Source organism: Oncorhynchus clarkii, chromosome 16 (assembly GCF_045791955.1).
Source record: "Oncorhynchus clarkii lewisi isolate Uvic-CL-2024 chromosome 16, UVic_Ocla_1.0, whole genome shotgun sequence".
Classification (NCBI taxonomy): Eukaryota; Metazoa; Chordata; class Actinopteri; order Salmoniformes; family Salmonidae; genus Oncorhynchus; species Oncorhynchus clarkii.
The window spans coordinates 25,287,372-25,307,196 of record NC_092162.1 but is presented as its reverse complement, the minus strand read 5'-3'; the positions used below and the strand labels follow the sequence as shown (position 1 = coordinate 25,307,196).

The following is a 19,825-nucleotide window of genomic DNA, read 5'->3' as shown; positions in this document are numbered from 1 at the left end:
GACAATTTTGGGTACCTTCCTCAGATCTGTGCCAAGACACAATCCTGTCTCGGAACTCTACAGACAATTTATTCAAAGTTGTAGAAACATCTCAAAGATGGCCGATGGAAACAGGATGCATTTGAGCTATATTTAAAGTCTCATAACAAAGTGTCTGATTACTTACGTAATTTACCTCAGTACTTCCGGCACTGACAGAGATGGCCGCCTCGCTTCGTTTTTTTATGTGTTATTTCTTACATTGATACCCCAGGAAATCTTAGGTTTTAGTACATACAGTCGGGAGAAACTATTGGATATAAGAGCAACGTCAACTCACCAACATTACGACCAGGAATACGACTTTCCCAAAGCGGTTCCTCCACCACCCAGGACAATGGATTGGATCCCAGCCAGTGACCCAAAACAACGGCGCCGCAGAAGGGGCAGACGGAGCAGTCTTCTGGTCAGGCTCCGTAGACGGGCACATCGCGCACCGCTCTCGAGTATACTACTCGCCAATGTCCAGTCTCTTGACAACAAGGTAGACGAAATCCGAGCAAATGTTGCCTTCCAGAGAGAAATCAGAGACTGTAACATTCTTTGTTTCATGGAAACATGGCTCACTCGAGACACGCTATCAGAGTCGGTACAGCCACCTAGTTTCTTCACGCATTGCGCCGACAGAAACAAGCATCTCTCTGGTAAGAAGAAGGGCGGGGGTGTATGCCTTATGATTAACGAGATGTGGTGTGATCATAACAACATACAGGAACTTAAGTCCTTTTGTTCACCTGACTTTCCTCACAATCAAATGCCGACCGCATTATCTACCAAGAGAATTCTCTTCGATCAGTAGTGTAGTGTATATCCCCCCCCAAGCAGACACATCGACGGCCCTGAAAGTACTTAATTCGACTCTATGTAAACTGGAAACCACATATCCTGAGGCTGCATTTATTGTAGCTCGGGATTTTAACAAGGCTAATCTGAAAACAAGGCTCCCTAAATTCTATCAGCATATCGATTGCGCGACCCGGGCTGGCAAAACCCTAGATCACATATGTCAGAGTCAAGGCCCGCGGGCCACATCCGGCCCGCAAGAAGGTTTTTTACGGCCCCTGGGATGATCTTGATTTATTATTAGAACCGGCCCGCAGCAAGCCGGCAGCCCGCAGATCTTTTACACGCACCAATACTACATTTCCCACAATGCAAAGGTGACGCACCGAGCAGTAGGCTGCTTCATTTCAATATTTATTGGCACAGCAGTCGTCAGCATCACAGTAAAATTAACTTTCAGATACCCATCAAAAATGGCAAAACGGAAGGTGGATACTGAGAACCGGGGGTTTCAAACAAGGTGGGAGTCGGAGTATATGTTCACGAAGGTAGCTGGAAAACCTGTGTGTCTTCTGTGTGGAGAAAGTGTGGCGGTACTGAAAGAGTATAATCTGAGACGACATTATGAAACGAAACACGCGGACAAAAACAAGAATATGGACATGGAACAAAGGCTACAAAAGGCAGAGGAATTAAAACGAGGCCTCAAATCTCGACAGGCTCTGTTCAAAAAAGCCAAATCACAAGGCCAGGCTGCTGTCAAGGCCAGTTTTATTTTGGCAGAAGAGATCGCTAAATCAGCCCGGCCATTTACGGAGGGGGATTTCATCAAAAACTGCATGATTAAAGTTTGTGACGAAGTTTGCCCAGAAAAAAGGCAACTCTTTTTAAATGTGAGTCTGAGCAGAAACACCATTGCCGAGAGAGTAGACCAGTTGTCCATCAATCTAAAAGAGCAGCTTGTGAAAAAGGGAAAAGATTTTATTGCATATTCCTTGGCTGTGGATGAGAGCACCGACATTTCTGACATTGCCCAGTTGTCAATTTTCATCCGCGGAGTGGACTCCAACCTAAGCGTGACAGAGGAGTTTTTGGCTTTACGTCCTATGCATGGCACAACTACGGGGCATGATTTGTATGAAGAGGTGTCAAGATGTGTAAATGAGATGGAGCTGCCTTGGGAAAAACTTGTGGGTTTGACAACCGACGGAGCACCTGCGATGTGTGGACACAGGAGCGGACTGGTGGCGAAGATACGGGAAAAGATGCAAGAGGAAAACGCGACAGGTGAGCTGACAGCTTATCATTGTATCATACACCAGGAAGCGTTGTGCGGTAAAGCCTTGAAAATGGAGCATGTAATGAGCATCATCACGCGCACAGTTAACTTTATCAGAGCCAAAGGTTTGAATCACCGCCAGTTCAAGGCATTTCTGACGGAGTTAGAAACGGAGCATGGTGATTTGCCTTATCACACAGAGGTGCGATGGCTAAGCCAGGGAAAGGTGCTTCAAAGATGTTTCGAGCTTCGTGAGGAGATTTGTCTGTTCTTGGACAGCAAAGGGAAAGACACAACACAACTCCGAGACGAAATGTTTCTGTGTGAAATGGCTTTTCTGTGTGACATTACGAGTCATCTGAATGCAATAAACTTGCAGCTGCAGGGTCGGGATCGTGTCATCTCTGATATGTACAGTACAGTGAAGGCATTTAAAACCAAACTGACTCTGTGGGAGACGCAGATGCGGAAAGAAAATTTGAGCCACTTTCCCAGCTGCCAGACCATGAAAGAGAAGCTCTCTACCAGTGCGTTCCCGAGCACACAGTTGGCTGATAAAATAGGTATGCTTGCCGCTGACTTTCGACGCCGATTTGCTGACTTTGAAGCACAAAAAAGCAGGTTGGAACTGCTCGGTAACCCATTTGCTGTTGACGTGGAAAGCTCACCACCAAACCTCCAAATGGAGTTGATTGACCTCCAATGCAATGATGCACTGAGGGCAAAATATGCGGCAGTGGGTGCTGCGGAGTTCGCCCGTTTCCTCCCCGGCACAATGCCCCAGCTGCGCATCCAGGCTGCTCAAACGTTGTCTATGTTTGGCAGCACATACCTGTGTGAACAACTGTTTTCTTTGATGAACCTGAACAAAACATCACACAGAAGTCGACTTACTGCTGAACACCTCCACTCAATTCTGAGGATTTCTTCAGCTCAGAGCCTTACCCCGAACATTGATGAACTTGTGGAAAAGATGGGACACCACCAAGTATCACCCTCAACCTCAAACAAGTGAACATTACTGTGCAATCACATATTTAGAGTTTTTACTCAGTTCAAGTTTAAAAGTTAAAATTTAATATTTGTTTTCACTGCATGTTACTTCTCCTTAAACAAAGTGTTGTTTTTGATTAATAGATTTTTGCACTTTATTTTTTTGTATTTCAATCCAATTATATTTTAAAAATATTTCAGTTGAGTGGATGATAGAAAATTGCTATTATTGTTTTTTCTTTGAAGTAAATTTAGCCCACTTTTGCTAAAATAGAAAATATAGTCTACTGATGGTGCCTTGAATACCGGTTTCTTTCATTTAATGTTCATGTTATGGGGATATTTATATAAAGGAAATTTGTCTTTTGTGTCTGTTGAAAATTAAAGATTACTGACAGAGCCATAAGAAAATATTGCTTTATTTATCTGATCATATTGTAATATATTTGTTAGGTTTTCAGTAGGTTCAATTAGGTTCACTAGACTATATGCGTCATTTAAAAATTTTTCAATGAACATTCGAACAGTCCGGCCCTCGTCTTGTAGCTGATTTTTTTATTTGGCCCTCCGTCCATTTGACTTTGACACCCCTGCCCTAGATCGTTGTTATTCTAACTTCCACAACGCATATATGGCCTCCCCGCCATCCTTTCAGAAAAGCTGACCACGATTCCATTTTGTTGCTCCCAGCCTATAGACAGAAACTAAAACAGGAAGAACCTGCGCTCAGGTCTGTTCAACACTGGTCCAACCAATCGGATTCCACGCTTCAAGATTGCTTCGATCACGTGGACTGGGATATGTTCCAAATAGCGTCGAACAACAACATTGATGAATATGCTGATTCGGTGAGCGAGATTATTAGCAAGTGCATCAGTGATGTTGTACCCACAGCGTCTATTAAAACATTCCCCAACCAGAAACCGTGGATTGATGGCAGCATTCGTGCAAAACTGAAAGTGCGAACCACTGCTTTTAATCAGGGTAAGGTGACCAGAAACATGACCGAATACAAACAGTGTAGCTATTCCCTCTGCAAGGCAATCAAACAAGCTAAGCGTCAGTATAGAGACAAAGTAGAGTCACAATTCAACGGCTCAGACACAAGAGGTATGTGGCAGGGTCTACAGTCAATCACGGACTACAAAAGAAAAACCAGCCCCGTCGCGGACCACGATGTCTTCCTCCCAGACAGACTAAAGAACTACTTTGCTCGGACAATACAGTGCCACTGACACGGCCCGCTACCAAACCCTGCGGGCTCTCCTTCACTGCAGCCAATGTGAGTAAAACATTTAAACGTGTTAACCCTCGCAAGGCTGCAGGCCCAGACGGCATCCCCAGCTGCGCCCTCAGAGCATGCGCAGACCAGCTGGCTGGTGTGTTTACGGACATACTCAATCAATCCTTATCCCAGTCTGCTGTTCCCACATGCTTCAAGAGGGCCACCATTGTCCCCCTTCCCAAGAAAGCTAAGGTAACTGAGCTAAATGACTACCGCCCCGTAGCACTCACTTTCATCATCATGAAGTGCTTTGAGAGACTAGTCAAGGACCATATCACCTCCATCCTACCTGACACTCTAGACCCACTCCAATTTGCTTATCGCCCCAGTAGGTCCACAGACGACACAATCGCCATCACACTGCACACTGCCCACTGCCCTAACCCATCTGGACAAGTGGAATACCTATGTAAGAATGCTGTTCATCGATTACAGCTCAGCATTTAACACCATAGTACCCTCCAAACTCGTCATCAATCTTGAGACCCTGGGTCTCAACCCCGCCCTGTGCAACTGGGTCCTGGACTTCCTGACGGGCCGCCCCCAGGTGGTGAGGGTTGGAAACAACATCTCCACCCGCTGATCCTCAACACTGGGGCCCCACAAGGGTGCATTCTCAGCCCTCTCCGGAACTCCCTGTTCACCCACGACTGCATGGCCATGCACGCCTCCAACTCAATCATCAAGTTTGCAGACGACACTACAGTGGTAGGCTTGATTACCAACAACAACGAGACGGCCTACAGGGAGGAGTTGAGGGCCCTCAGAGTGTGGTGTCAGGAAAATAACCTCACACTCAATGTCAACAAAACAAAGGAGATGATCGTGAACTTCAGAAAACAGCAGAGGGAGCAGCCCCCTAACCATCGACGGGACAGTAGTGGAGAGGGTGCAAAGTTTTGAATTCCTCGGCGTACACATCACTGACAAACTGAAATGGTCCACCCACACAGACAGCGTGGTTAAAAGAAGGCACACCAGGGCTAATTCTACCTCAGGAGGCTGAATAAATTTAGCTTGTCACCAAAAACACTCAAACTTTTACAGATGCACAATCGAGAGCATCCTGTTGGGCTGTATCACCGCCTGGTAAGGCATCTGCTCTGCCCATAACTGTAAGGCTCTCCAGAGGGTAGTGAGGTCAGCACAATGCATCACCGGGAGCAAACTACCTGCCCTCCAGGACACCTACACCACCCGATGTCACAGGAAGGCCAAAAAGATCATCAAGGACAACAACCACCCGAGCCACTGCCTGTTCACCCCGCGATCATCCAGAAGGCGAGGTCAGTACAGGTGCATCAAATCGGGGACCGAGAGACTGAAAAACAGCTTCTATCTCAAGGCCATCAGACTGTTAAACAGCCATCACTAACACTGAGTGGCTGCTGCCAACATACTGACTCAACTCTAGCCACTTTAATAGTGGAAAAATTGATGTAATAAATGTATCACTAGCCACTTTAAACAATGCCACTTTATATAATGTTTACATACCCTACATTACTCATCTCATATGTATATACTGTACTCTATACCATCTATTGCATCTTGATGTAATAAATGTATCACTAGCCACTTTAAACAATGCCACTTTACATAATGTTTACATACCCTACATTACTCATCTCATATGTATATACTGTACAATATACCATCTATTGCATCTTGCCTATGCCGTTCGACCATCACTCATTCATATATTTTTATGTACATATTCTTATTCATTCCTTTACACTTGTGTGTATAAGGTAGTTGTTTTGAAATGGTTAGGTTAGATTACTTGTTAGATATTACTGCATGGTCGGAACTAGAAGCACAAGCATCTGCTAACCATGTGTATGTGACAAATAAAATTGGATTTGATTTGAAAATGTTTTTTATTTTTAATACATTTGCAAAATTTTCTAAAAACCTGTTTTCGCTTTGTCATTTTGGAGTATTATGTGTGTGTGTATATATATATATATATATATATATATATATATATATATATATATATATATGTAGTAATATATATATATATATATATACACATAATATATATATCAGAACGAAATTGCTTTCTTCATTAGAACTTGTTTGGTTATTTGTGTATTGTTTAGTAATTGTTATTGGCTAGGTATTATTAATGCACTGTTGGAACTAGAAGCACAAGCATTTTGCTGCACCTGAATAACGTCTGCAAATCTGTGTATGCCACTGGAGGCTCCTCAGAGGAGGAAGGGGAGGATCATCTTCCTCAGTGAATTTCATGAAAATCAATAATATTAACATTGAAAAAGTAATCCTTTTTAGATAAAACTATACAAAATATGTTCACGTCAGCAAATAATTTATTTAAACACACTGTTTTGCAACGAAGGTCTACAGTAGCCTCAACATCACTCTGTAGGGTAGCACCATAGTGTAGCCAGAGGACAGCTAGCTTCTGTCCTCCTCTTGGTACATTGACTTCAATACAAAACCTAGGAGGCTCATGGTTCTCACCCCCTTCCATAGATTTACACAATAATTATGACAACTTCTGGAGGATGTCCTCCAACCTATCAGAGCTCTTGCAGCATAGAATGTATTCTCTGATCCTGTGATTGGGTGGACACAATTGTGCGTCGCCCCACGGACCTCCCGGTCGCGGCCGGTTACGACAGAGCCTGGGCGCGAACCCAGGACTCTGATGGCACAGCTGGCGCTGCAGTACAGCGCCCTTAACCACTGCGCCACCCGGGAGGCCAATAGTTGTTTCTTTTAAAATAAAATCTTCTAACTCACTCCAAAATCTTCTGACATAAGAGCAGTCCCAAAATAAATGGTCAAGAGTTTCTGGGTCACAACCACAAAATACACATTTGTTATCAATAACTATTTTAAATCTGTGTATATTAAAGCTCTTTACAGGGTCGATTCTATGAATGAGTTTGTATGATACTTCTTTCACCTTATTAGATATACAATATTTACCAGACAACAAAACTTTGTTCCAGTTCACTTGCCCTGGGGCTGCATTCCAGTACATTAGCAGAGGGAATATTGACATAGTTTATTGACATAGTTTCCTTATATACATGTTATTACATTTATAGTTTAAAATGTCATTTCCTTCTAATTGTATTGAGGCTACAAATTCCTCAATAGTTGCACTTGGAGTAGTGTTATATTCTCCTAAAAGAAGAATAGCACCTTTAGGGACAGCTCTAACAACAGTTTGATACTCCTCATGAGTGAATGTAACATTGTGTGTTCTCATAAATGCTGGATAATCATATAGTTGTCCATCATTATTCAATAATTGTTTAACCCAAATAATGTTGTTGTCAAACCAGTTGTGGAAAAAAAGACTTGTTTTTGTATTTTATGTCTTTATTATTCCATATTGTATACCTACGTGGGGAAAAATTATGTTTGTACATGAGGTTCCAAGTTAGAAAAAAAATGTTTATGAAAGTTTGCAAGCTTAATAGGGATTTTACCCATATCAAAGTTGCATTTTAGTAAGAATTCTAGACCACCAATCTGTTGGAATATTAAATTAGGGATGATATTCCAAATACAATCCTTTTTCCTTAAATGGTTTTGTATCCATTTAATCTTAAATATTATAGTAGAGGTTCTAAAATCCAGAGCATTCAACCCTCCCTCACTTTGGGTGCTACATATTACCGCTTTTCTTAAATAATGAGGTTAATTCCTCCATATGAAGTTAAATAATTTAGTATCAACCATTTTAGTTACTGATAGAGGAACATCCAAGGCAAGGGAGGTATAAACTCATCTGGACAGACCTTCAGATTGTGATAAAAGTACACGTCCAGATAAAGAAATATCTCTTAATAACCAGGAGTTAAATCTCTTTCCAATTTTCTCTACAATAGGAGAGACATTTAAGTTGGCCCTTTCTTTCTGATCTTTGCTAAATTTAAAACCAAGATATGTGATCATATCTTTTACAGGGATATTACAAACTGAGTTTAAGTCACATCTTTTCAACGCAAATAATTAACATCTCCTCATATTCAGAGATAAACCTGATACATGTGTGAAGGCATTAATACACTCATTCCAAGTCAAGTTAAGTTAAGCTTTAGGTTTTATTAATTTATTACCACTGGGGCACGCCAGTGTAACTGCTTACTGACTATACACTAACGTTACTGCATGATTGTAGTGGGTTTACTAACGCATTAGTTCTATTAGCTATGTTGACTAGGACGTTACTTTAGCTAATATGGGGACAACGATGTAGGCTGTGTGTAGCGGTTGTGACATGGTTTGGCTTGGAAAGGTTTTTTCGCCTGGTCACATATAGCTGATGTGTTGTTCATTAAAGTCCACAATTGAAGGGAAAAGGTGAGGAGGAGTGTGCATAGAGACTAGAATGAATACAACGTGGATGCTATGAAAGTGAACTGTGATTATGCGTGATCAAGGGTGTATACATTCCACCGATTCTATTGAAAAACGTTTCTTAAACGGAAGAAAACTAAACGGGGACAAAAATACCAGAATTTGTCCAATATAAACACTTGTTTGCAACTGATGGACTAATCCTTACACCCTAGCTAAGCTAGATGCAGGCAAGAGTGTGCAAGGCGGTATTGAATGTGTCACTGTCTGTCCATGTGTCACGGTCATCTCAAATGTTTCTCTCGACCTGTGTGCACCTACATTGTAAACCTTCATTCATAGGCTAGGTTGTACCATCCTCATGATGGGTATAGGGAAAATTAGAGTATCATGTAGTAGCCTAAACCTAGCGATGTTACTTTGATTTGGGTGAATGGAATATGAATGACAGTCATCCAACATGCTGTAGTAGAAATAAGGTCATGCTCATGAAAGAAAATATCATAAACGGAACAGACCGCCACTGGTGTACGCGACCAATAAACTTTGATTTGATACTTCTATTCCTAGAAGAGGTAACAAATCACTCTGCGCCTACCAATGACAAGCTAGAGAGTATAATAAAAACAGTCATGGTTGCCTTAGGAAGAGGTCTTCCTTGATTTCACCTTTATTTAACCAGGTAGGCAAGTTGAGAACAAGTTCTCATTTGCAACTGCGACCTGGCCAAGATAAAGCAAAGCCGTTTGACACATACAACAACAACAGTTACACATGGAATAAACAAACAAACAATCAATAATACAGTAGAAAAATCGATATACTGCATGTGCAAATGAGGTAGGATAAGAGAGGTAAGGCAATAAATAGGTCATGGTAGCGAAGTAATTACAATATAGGAATAAATCATTGGAATGGTAGGATGTGCAGCAGATGAATGTGCAAGTAGAGATACTGGGGTGAAAAGGAGCAAGATAAATAAATAAAAAAATAAATAAGTAAATACAGTATGGGATGAGGTAGATTGGATGGGCTATTTACAGATGAGCTATGTACAGGTGCAGTGATCTGTGAGCTGCTCTGACAGCTGGTGCTAAAGCTAGTGAGGGAGGTAGTAAGAGTCTCCAGCTTCAGAGATTTTTGCAGTTCTTTAATATGGTTATATACACTTCAACAAAAAGCCATGTCTGTTCCAGTCTAGACCGTCCATTTCTATCTGAATAAACCAGGCCATGACGCCCTGACCTCTCTGCTCAGAAAATCAGTCATTTCTACAGATTGCCTCCCTCTCAGGCCCCCTCTTACTTGGTCATGGCTAGAAGGGATCCAGCTTTTGTAAAAATAACGTCAGATTTGACTTTTCATAGCAGGTTATAATTTACGCAGCAGGTTAGGAAAATGAATGTAGCATGTTATGAGAATTAGGTTAAGGTTAGGAAAGGGTTAGGGTTAGCTAAAATGCTAAAAATTATACTTTTGATATTAATTTGACAAAAGCTGGATCCCTTCTCTCTCCTCAATTCGCCCTCCCCATTCCTCTTCATTACCTCCCAACCCATCTTTCTATCCCTCTCTCCCTCCTTCATCCTCCCCATCCCTCTTCTCTCTTTCTCCCTACACGTCCTCTCTACCCCTCTCCTTCTTACCCTTCTTTCATGCCCACATCTTTCCCTCTCTCTTACTCCCTACCATCCTCTCTGCCCTTCCCCCCTACCTTCTTTCCCTCCCTCGCCATCTTCTCTGTCCATTCCCTACATTCCTCCATCCCTCCCCTCTCCAGGACTCTGATAACAAGCAGTAGAGGAGAGCTTAGAGTGGACAATCTCCTCCCACTGACATTTGTCTGCCTGCCACTGAACAACATGACATTTTTTACTGGCTATATGGTCCGGGACAAGAGGAATGACTTTCTAATACAGAGTGGTCTATTGAATAGTAGTGGGACTACAATCTGTTAGTACCATCTGTGGCATGGCACTCTGTTACATGCACACTATACTATATTGCTGCATGCAGTAGTTTTGTAGTGAGGGTGGTGAGAGGATTATCATCTGGTCCAGAAGACTAAGCATTAGACAAAGAGGTCTGTACTTTTAGCCAAGTCCCTAAGCATCGGGCTAATGGACATGGTTGCACAGTGTTAAAAGCCAAAATCGTTGTCTGTTCAAACTTCAGAGGCCTAAATGATAAGCAGTGTGAACAGATTTTAAAGAGATCGTTAAGATATTTTCTTCAAATCTGTTATAGCTCACTCCTGTAGTTACGGTCTTGTGTCTCAGGACCACATCAGCCTATTGAGACAAAGCCTATAAGCATTAGCTCTGACACAAGTCTTCAGGTCTCAGGCAAGGTTACTCATCAATAGCCTTTCATAGTGCCTGTCTCTATGACAGATGGTGAACCCCCTCAGCTAAGGTCGCAGTATTATATGATAGCACGGTCTTCATTCAGCAGATTTTGACCCCTTGTTGTTGACCTCTCCCTCCCTCCCTCCCTCACTCTCTCTCTCTCCTCCATCTCTCTCCATTCCCCATCTCTCTGTCAATGCCAAGGGTGGTGTCACGCACAAACACACATGCACTCTCCTCTCTTTCCTCTCTCTCGCCATCCCTTTCTCTCTCCCTCACCACCTGTTTGACTGCCTGTAGAGTCAGATGAAGAGTGGATGATTTATCTGTTGTTGTGGGTGATGCCAGAGAGGGGGAAGGCAAGGTCACTCAAAACACAGACCTGGCACCATCTGCCCTTCTACCCAGTGTGTGTGTGTGTGTGTGTGTGTGTGTGTGTGTGTGTGTGTGTGTGTGTGTGTGTGTGTGTGTTTGTGTTTGTGTTTGTGTTTGTGTTTGTTTGTGTGTGTGTGTGTGTGTGTGTGTGTGTGTGTGTGTGTGACAAAGCCCCCGGCCTCACCTGTTATCCTTAAGTAATGGTTGACTGCTCGGTCTGCAAACAAACCTCTTTCCTCTGTCCCTTAAAGGGTCTGAAAAGCAACGAGTTGGTGTAAGCAATGTGATGGCTTATGGCAAGTGGTTTCAAAATATGCTGTAGTATTTAAAAAAGAAATATCGTGAGATGACCAGATCACTCTAAGGTCATGTATTGAATCATTCCAGGCCAAAGAGAGCAGGGGCGGTCATGCAAGGTAAGAATGCAATGTGTGTCCTTGCCATTCCATTACTGATGTTTCATAATACATCTTTGCAATTTGTATCAATGGATATAATTAGTCTGAGAAGTTGACTTTGCATTAGCACAGCACACGCTTATCAACATGGACCCCCCCCCCCCCCCCCCCTCCCACAGAACACAAAGACATACTAAATGTATCATTCAACCTACAGTTCCATGGCATTCAATGCAACCTCTAATATCAAATCTAACATAAAGCAGCTATAGCAAACTAAATAGATTTGATTTAAAGATTACATATGGCATTCTATGAACCCACTACACTTGTTTTTGTAAAATCTAGCATTTGGAGAATCCTAGCAGGTTTCACAAGAACACACACAAGGCTAAGCATCCCTGCAGCTTTCACATAAAGGTGAACACACGTTGTATCCCTCAATCTCTTTAATTGCTGAATCCTTCCCTCCTGCTGAGACGTCTGCCAGAATAATTATAAATGAAATAGAATAAGATCCTTACCTTATTCATGCTCTGCTCTGTCTGTGGTGTGTATCTGTGTGGGCGTGTGTGCATTGGCAATCCCTCCTTTTTCTCCTTTGGTTTGGTGCCTAGCGCTGTGTCTTGATTCCTGTGTAAACCTGCCATTAGCTTCCCTGCTATCTGTATCACTCTCTCCTCCTCCTCACACAGACACGCGTGCAGCACTGCACTTCGCTGTCCTCCCTTTCTATCTCTCGCTCAGGCTCCTCCCTCTCTGTCTATCTTCATCATATCACTCAGGCCGTTCCTCTCGCTCTCCCTCACACATACAGACGCATGGATGCAGGATCTGTGGTCCACCCCTTTCCTCCCTCTCTTTCTCTAGCTGCTTCACCAATGCTGCTGATTGTGACATGCTTGAGCTGATAAGCAGATTTGACATGTGGGGGTAGTAGAACTAAAACATGTCTATGAGTCATTATGGGGTGGCAGGTTGCCTAGCGGTTAAGAGCGTTGGGCCAGTAGCTGAAACGCTGCTGGTTCGAATCCCAAGCAGACTAGGTGAAAAATCTGTCAATGTGCCCTTGAGCAAGGCACTTAATCCTAATTTCTCCTGTAAATCGATCTGGATAAGAGTGTTTGCTAAATGACACACTTAGAAAAATGGGTTCCAAAAGGGTTCTTTGGCTGTCCCTATAGGGAGAACCTTTTTGGTTCCAGGTAGAACCCTCTGGAAAGGGTTCTACATGGAACCCCAAAGGGTTCTACCTGGAACCAAAAGGGTTCTACCTGGAAATAAAAAGGGTTCTTCAAAGGGTTCTCCTATGGGGACAGCCTAAAAACCCTTTTAGGTTCTAGATAGCACCTTTATGGTTCTAAATTTACCAGTCCCCCTACTTCACTCCTTTTCTGCCCCCCATCCCTCCACTCTTCCATCACCGCACCATCACTCCACTTATCCCTTAACCAACCACTCTGTCCTCCATCTACTCCCTCTCTCTCTTTTAGTGCCCTACACTCATAGGATAACCCTTTGAAGAACCCTTTGTGGTTCCAGGTATAATTTTTGGGGTTTCCAGGTAGAACCCTTTCCACAGAGGATTCTACATGGAATAAAAAAGGGTTCTACTTGGAACCAAAAAGGGTTCTCCTATGGGGACAGTTGAAGAACCCTTTTGGAGTGTAGTTACAGTCCACTCAGTCAAAGAGGAAGCCTTGATGTGATAAGACATTTATGATGGCAGGATGAGAGGAGGGAAAGGCAGAGGAGGACAGGGGAGGAGAGGTGAGAAGAGGAAGGGAAGGGAGTTGCAAAGTGCTGTAGTCATTGCTTTTGTTACCCCATCAGTAATCATTAAGGCGTGGCTATGTGGTTAGTGTAGGGCTGTAGGCTTTTATGGCTGAGCAGGGAGCACAGCAGCCATGTTCAGTGGGTCACAGCAAACATGGGTATCAGGGTCATCCTACTCAGATGACACCAGTGTGAGTCTCTATGCTGATTGCTTGGCAAATGTGTGGAGTGGACAGACACAAACACAAAAAGGGATGCAGAGAATGAGAGAGGGGAAGGAGAGAGAGGGAGAGAGTATATGTGTATATGTAGTCTACTGTATTGGGGTGTGGTGGCCAATGTCTTGTTGCTAATACTAACATAATTACCACCCATATTGATCTTCATCCAAACAATTCACATTTCATAATTATGGCCCTGTGTTTTGGTTAATCATGTCACATGACCTGGATTTTTAAAGCCTTTTCTAGAAATGAGAATTATACAAAAAATGAAAGAAACTGTCTGAGGATGGTGCTGGACCATCTGACATAAGAAAAAAGGGGACAGATTGATGAAAAAGCTTTAAATAAAGCAAAAAATTCAGGTCATGTGACATTATTAAGCAATACACAGGGCCCTTCTCATAATTGATGGGATGAAGAAATCGAAGGCCTGGTTGCCAAGGTTCATCTCCAAGAAACTCAACAACAAACGGTTTAATCATACAGTATCAAACAAGATAATTTACAACATCATATACATCAACAGTTTGTTTCGCTTTATGACGAGAGTCAATCAAATATCATTAATCACAGATTGTAATCATAAAAATATAGCCTTAGTTATAAAGACTTATAACTAAGGCACATCATTCTAGAAATATCCGTTCTACCGTTCACCCACTATCGCATCACTTCCTTTAACTGCTCTGGGCCCCAGTTTCCCGATAGCAATGGAACTTATGAGTGTTTTAACGATGCATTGTTCTCACAACGGCTGAAGATGTAACATGTTCACTCAGTGTTACGTTGGAGAATGTGTCCATACTGATAGGATCAAAAGAAAGGCAGCACTGCTCTCGGATCAGCTTTCTCCATTCAAATCTTACCTTTCAATTATACGTATTCCACAAGACTGACGAGGGATCAGCTCCTACAGAGACATTATTCTAATGCTTACCCGATAACAATCCACTAAATCACATATTTGGCACATCATTGCATCATGAAATATATTGAGGAAAAAATGACAGTAGGTTAGCTTTAATAACCCATTTTCCAACCAGGGAAAGGTGGGGGAGGTATGATTAGTCCAGTGTTAGTCCTAGTGTTCAGTTTAGTCCAGTGTTAGTCCTAGTGTTCCGTTTAGTCCAGTGTTAGTCCTAGTGTTCAGTTTAGTCCAGTGTTAGTCCTAGTGTTCAGTTTAGTCCAGTGTTAGTCCTAGTGTTCAGTTTAGTCCAGTGTTAGTCCTAGTGTTCCGTTTAGTCCAGTGTTAGTCCTAGTGTTCAGTTTAGTCCAGTGTTAGTCCTAGTGTTCAGTTTAGTCCAGTGTTAGTCCTAGTGTTCAGTTTAGTCCAGTGTTAGTCCTAGTGTTCAGTTTAGTCCAGTGTTAGTCCTAGTGTTCAGTTTAGTCCAGTGTTAGTCCTAGTGTTCCGTTTAGTCCAGTGTTTAGTCCTAGTGTTCCGTTTAGTCCAGTGTTAGTCCTAGTGTTCCGTTTAGTCCAGTGTTAGTCCTAGTGTTCAGTTTAGTCCAGTGTTAGTCCTAGTGTTCCGTTTAGTCCAGTGTTTAGTCCTGTTGTTTTGTCCACTGATTTGCCTGGTGTGGAGGTCAAATGAAGGAGTCTGCTGGGGTGGATGGGTAAGTGGGATCCTGTCGAAAGAGCAGTAGAATGAAGACAGACCGTATTTGATCTTGTGCGTTTAAAGATTTTGAAAGTGTTGGACGTGCGTGTGCTTGATGTAGCTTGGAGTTTATTTGAAACTAGAAAGTATTATTAAGTATTCTACCGAGGTCTACAACTTATATTACACTGCCATTATGCATAAAGATGACATCAACACACCAAAGCACATACGAAAACAATAAAACACATATTCTACTGTAGAATGGAATGCACTCGTATTTCTTGAACACTCACCGAGAACATTGGGTTTACGAAACTGCCGTCGGCATTGTCATCAGGAATGGGTTCGAACTGAAGAGGGGGGTGTGAAAGAAACAATTATTGGCATTCAGGTAAATTAACATGAACTTATATCTCAAACATAGACATCATATGACCATATTCAAGTACGCATGATATTTACAGTATTTTCATAGTAATGGTATACACAGAGAGAGCTGTACACTACAATTAAAACATGACAGTACTCATCATCATATATCATTTTTACAAAGTGCAGAGTAGTATCCGCGTCTAATTGTCCTTTATCATCTCCATGGATACCTTTAGTGACTCGTCGGCGACTGGTTCCTCGGGAGTCAGTTCCTCACCTGGATTCTTAAAGGCCCCCTAAAATGTCAGCCAGAAGAAAAATGGTATAAAAGCCTGAACTGTAAAGATTTTACTCTGTTGTCTGATATTTTAAAGGGATAGTTCACCTCAAAATCAAAACTTGTCAGTCTGTTTGAGTTACATTTAAAGGGATAATTCGCCCTATGTCAAAAGTCAGCTAAAACTTTAAAAAGCTAACTATCCCATGAAAATGAAAACAAGCTGACCAGCTTTTATTTTAGATGTGAACTATAACTAGCCCCTAAATGTTTGTTTTTTCAAATGGTGCCTACCTCGACTGATAAAGTATTAGCAGGTGTGGCGCTAGCGTCGGGCTCAGGGTCAGGCTCAGCTATCACACGAACCTCAGCATACAACGGGTTCTCAATGTTCTCCTATAGAACCAAGGACATCATAAAGAACAGTTCAGAACTACACGCAAGATACAGTCGACAGGGTGGTCTTCCTCATGTTCTATGTTCTGAATGAGATTGGCATACTGCTCAGTGCATGTCCCTAAAAACAATAATAATACACTTTTTAACTAGCTCTCAATTGAAACTCCAAATCAAGGGTCTTCAATATGGCCCACAAGCTGATTGGATGTGACCCGCAAGTGTTGTCTTAGTAAAAATAAAATCATAGAACTGCTGAAATCCACATTGGGATGATTTAACAGAATACAGTACATTATAGGGCTCCCAAGTGGCGCAGTGGTCTAAGGCACTGCATCCCTAGTTCGATTCCAGGCTGTATCACATCCGCCCCTGATTGGGAGTCCCATAGGGCGGCGCAAAATTGGCCCAGCATCGTCCAGGTTTGGCCGGTGTAGGCCGTCATTGTAAATAAGAATTTGCTCTTAACTGACATGCCTAGTTAAATAAAAGGTTACATAGTACATATATTGGCTAATAAAGTATATTTGGTGTATTGACCATTGCTGTCCCATTGGGCACAAGGACGGCAGGAGTAATGCAGTTAGGGGCAGGTCTCTCATCCCCCTCAGCTGCATAGGCGGGGTTCTCAAAACTCTTCCCCCCTGCCTCCTCCATAGGAACAGCAGTACAGGGCTCCTGATGAGACATTGATGAGACAAAGATGAGACATAGACCGTAAAGACTATGTAAAAGAGACCCCTTGCATGAACATAAGCTAACCACAGTACCGTGCGTCTGTGTGCTGGAAAATACTGATTGAAATACTTTAATGTTTTTGTTTTATGGATTATTAAGAAATCATGATCAGACAAACCACTTTGATGCTTGGGCCCGGGTCACTCCCCTCCTCCTTTGATGGGTCAGAGCTTTGATATGGGGAACCCCTGAAAATATCCATTAAAAGTACACTTGGTATGAATGAAAGGATTAGGACACAGATATTAGCTCTGTATTATGAGGAAACTTAGCTTTAGCATTAGCATCCCTTTAGATTTAGAATATAATGAGATGGAGGGGCTAGCTTTAGCATTAGCATCCCTTTAGATTTAGAATCCAATGAGATGGGGGGGGGGCTAGCTTTAGTATTAGCATCCCTTTAGATTTAGAATCCAATGAGATGGGGGGGGCTAGCTTTAGCATTAGCATCCCTTTAGATTTAGAATCCAATGAGATGGGGGGGCTAGCTTTAGCATTAGCATCCCTTTAGATTTAGAATCGAATGAGATGGGGGGGCTAGCTTTAACATTAGCATCCATTGAGATTCTAGTGGGCTAGTGGACAAGATATAGTGTGGCAGTACCTGTGGAACTGTGGCTCACCTGAAGCTAGGCATACTTGGCATGATGTGGCTTATTGTCTCCGTGACACTGGCCTTCCTCTGGGCAGCATAGACCAGACCCCCAAGGAGAAGTACTATCAGTACAGTCACCCCGATGGCTATACCCACTGGGAGGGACAGAATGAGAGAGAGAGGGTGAAAGAGAAGGGAGAGAAGGATATGAGGTGAAAGGGAGAAAGACAGAGACAAAAGGGAGACGGAAAGACATTGGCATCTTGTGGTATGGAAAAAAATATATGTATGAACAAAATAACGATGGATCATGGATGAACTGTAGCATGTACCTGAAGATGCGACCACCCCAAATATGTTTATCTCGCAAAAGTCTCCCTGCCATTCTGAAGGACATCTGAGGAAAAAAAATGTAACCAATGTTATACAGAGAGAGGTAACACCGGCAGGGCTCGTACGCTATCCATAATAAGGACAGAGTCACACGTTATGTTCAGGTTATTTGTTGAATTTAAGACTTTTTAATGCCACTTGGAATGCAAATCAATACCAATTTTGAGGTTTGCAAGCGCCACACACCTGCTAATATTCCACTCCATGTTGGCAAAAAGTAATATTTTTATGTTTGAATTTCACCAAAGGCTATAACCTACAGTACATTATCAGGCAGGTGTGCTATTTTAGCAATGCGCATTCTCCTGTAGGCTAACGGATGTAGTAGCATAGTGGCTAGGATATAGATGGCTGAAGCATGGGGTTGCCCATCTGCATTTGTTTAGGCTACCCCAAATGGGAAAATCATTAGCTAAATCACAAACTCTAGGCCTAAGTGTTCAGAATTTTGGCTTCGATACCAATATCAAGTTTAGTATAATGATGCTCAATATCATAACGAAACCACTGTGAAAATGCCTTAAAGTCAAATATACAACTATGTTACTATATAAAACACGTGGTCAACTCTCCATCTGGAAATCCAAGCCACTGGGTGTGCAGGCTTTTAATCCTGCACTGCTCAAACACACCTGAGTCAGCTTAACAAGGTCCTGTTGAGCAGTTGGTGTGTTAGAGTTGAGGGTGGAACAAAAGTCTACACAACCAGTAGCTCTCTTGGAGTTATTATGCTATACCGTTAGAACATTAGCCTACAACCAAAAAGCCTAATAAAATAATTCCCTTGTTCAGTGAATCAGGTATCAAATGGCTATCCTTTGAAGCAAGGTAGCACTAGACTGAGTTTTTCCAGAGCCAAGTAAGACATGTTAATGGAATGCATGAATTATATACAGTGCTTTGCGAAAGTATTCGGCCCCCATGAACTTTGCGACCTTTTGCCACATTTCAGGCTTCAAACATAAAGATATAAAACTGTATTTTTTTTGTGAAGAATCAACAACAAGTGGGACACAATCATGAAGTGGAACGACATTTATTGGATATTTCAAACTTTTTTAACAAATCAAAAACTGAAAAATTGGGCGTGCAAAATTATTCAGCCCCTTTACTTTCAGTGCAGCAAACTCTCTCCAGAAGTTCAGTGAGGATCTCTGAATGATCCAATGTTGACCTAAATGACTAATGATGATAAATACAATCCACCTGTGTGTAATCAAGTCTCCGTATTAATGCACTTGCACTGTGATAGTCTCAGAGGTCCGTTAAAAGCGCAGAGAGCATCATGAAGAACAAGGAACACACCAGGCAGGTCCGAGATACTGTTGTGAAGAAGTTTAAAGCCGGATTTGGATACAAAAAGATTTCCCAAGCTTTAAACATCCCAAGGAGCACTGTGCAAGTGATAATATTGAAATGGAAGGAGTATCAGACCACTGCAAATCTACCAAGACCTGGCCATCCCTCTAAACTTTCAGCTCATACAAGGAGAAGACTGATCAGAGATGCAGCCAAGAGGCCCATGATCACTCTGGATGAACTGCAGAGATCTACAGCTGAGGTGGGAGACTCTGTCCATAGGACAACAATCAGTCGTATATTGCACAAAT

The 19,825-nt window shown here is 42.3% G+C and overlaps 2 protein-coding genes across 2 annotated transcripts in view; both read right to left on the bottom strand.

The window, feature by feature from the left end:
* LOC139367539 (MAGUK p55 scaffold protein 3b) overlaps positions 1-12,513 on the bottom strand; it is a 31,533-nt gene extending 19,020 nt beyond the window's left edge. The window contains exon 1 of the mRNA XM_071105785.1: positions 12,369-12,513. The gene's annotated coding sequence lies outside the window, so the exon portion shown is untranslated. The remainder of the gene's footprint in view (positions 1-12,368) is intronic.
* A 2,858-nt stretch (positions 12,514-15,371) lies between these two features.
* The window catches only part of LOC139367538 (low density lipoprotein receptor-related protein 2b), a 108,594-nt gene continuing 104,140 nt past the window's right edge, over positions 15,372-19,825 (bottom strand). Inside the window, exons 76-83 of the mRNA XM_071105783.1 lie at positions 18,155-18,219; positions 17,851-17,977; positions 17,346-17,415; positions 17,030-17,167; positions 16,388-16,489; positions 16,047-16,112; positions 15,738-15,794; positions 15,372-15,469 (exon numbers count right to left, since the gene is read on the bottom strand). Of these exons, the coding sequence (XP_070961884.1) occupies positions 15,428-15,469; positions 15,738-15,794; positions 16,047-16,112; positions 16,388-16,489; positions 17,030-17,167; positions 17,346-17,415; positions 17,851-17,977; positions 18,155-18,219 (667 nt within the window). The 3' untranslated portion in view covers positions 15,372-15,427. The remainder of the gene's footprint in view (positions 15,470-15,737; positions 15,795-16,046; positions 16,113-16,387; positions 16,490-17,029; positions 17,168-17,345; positions 17,416-17,850; positions 17,978-18,154; positions 18,220-19,825) is intronic.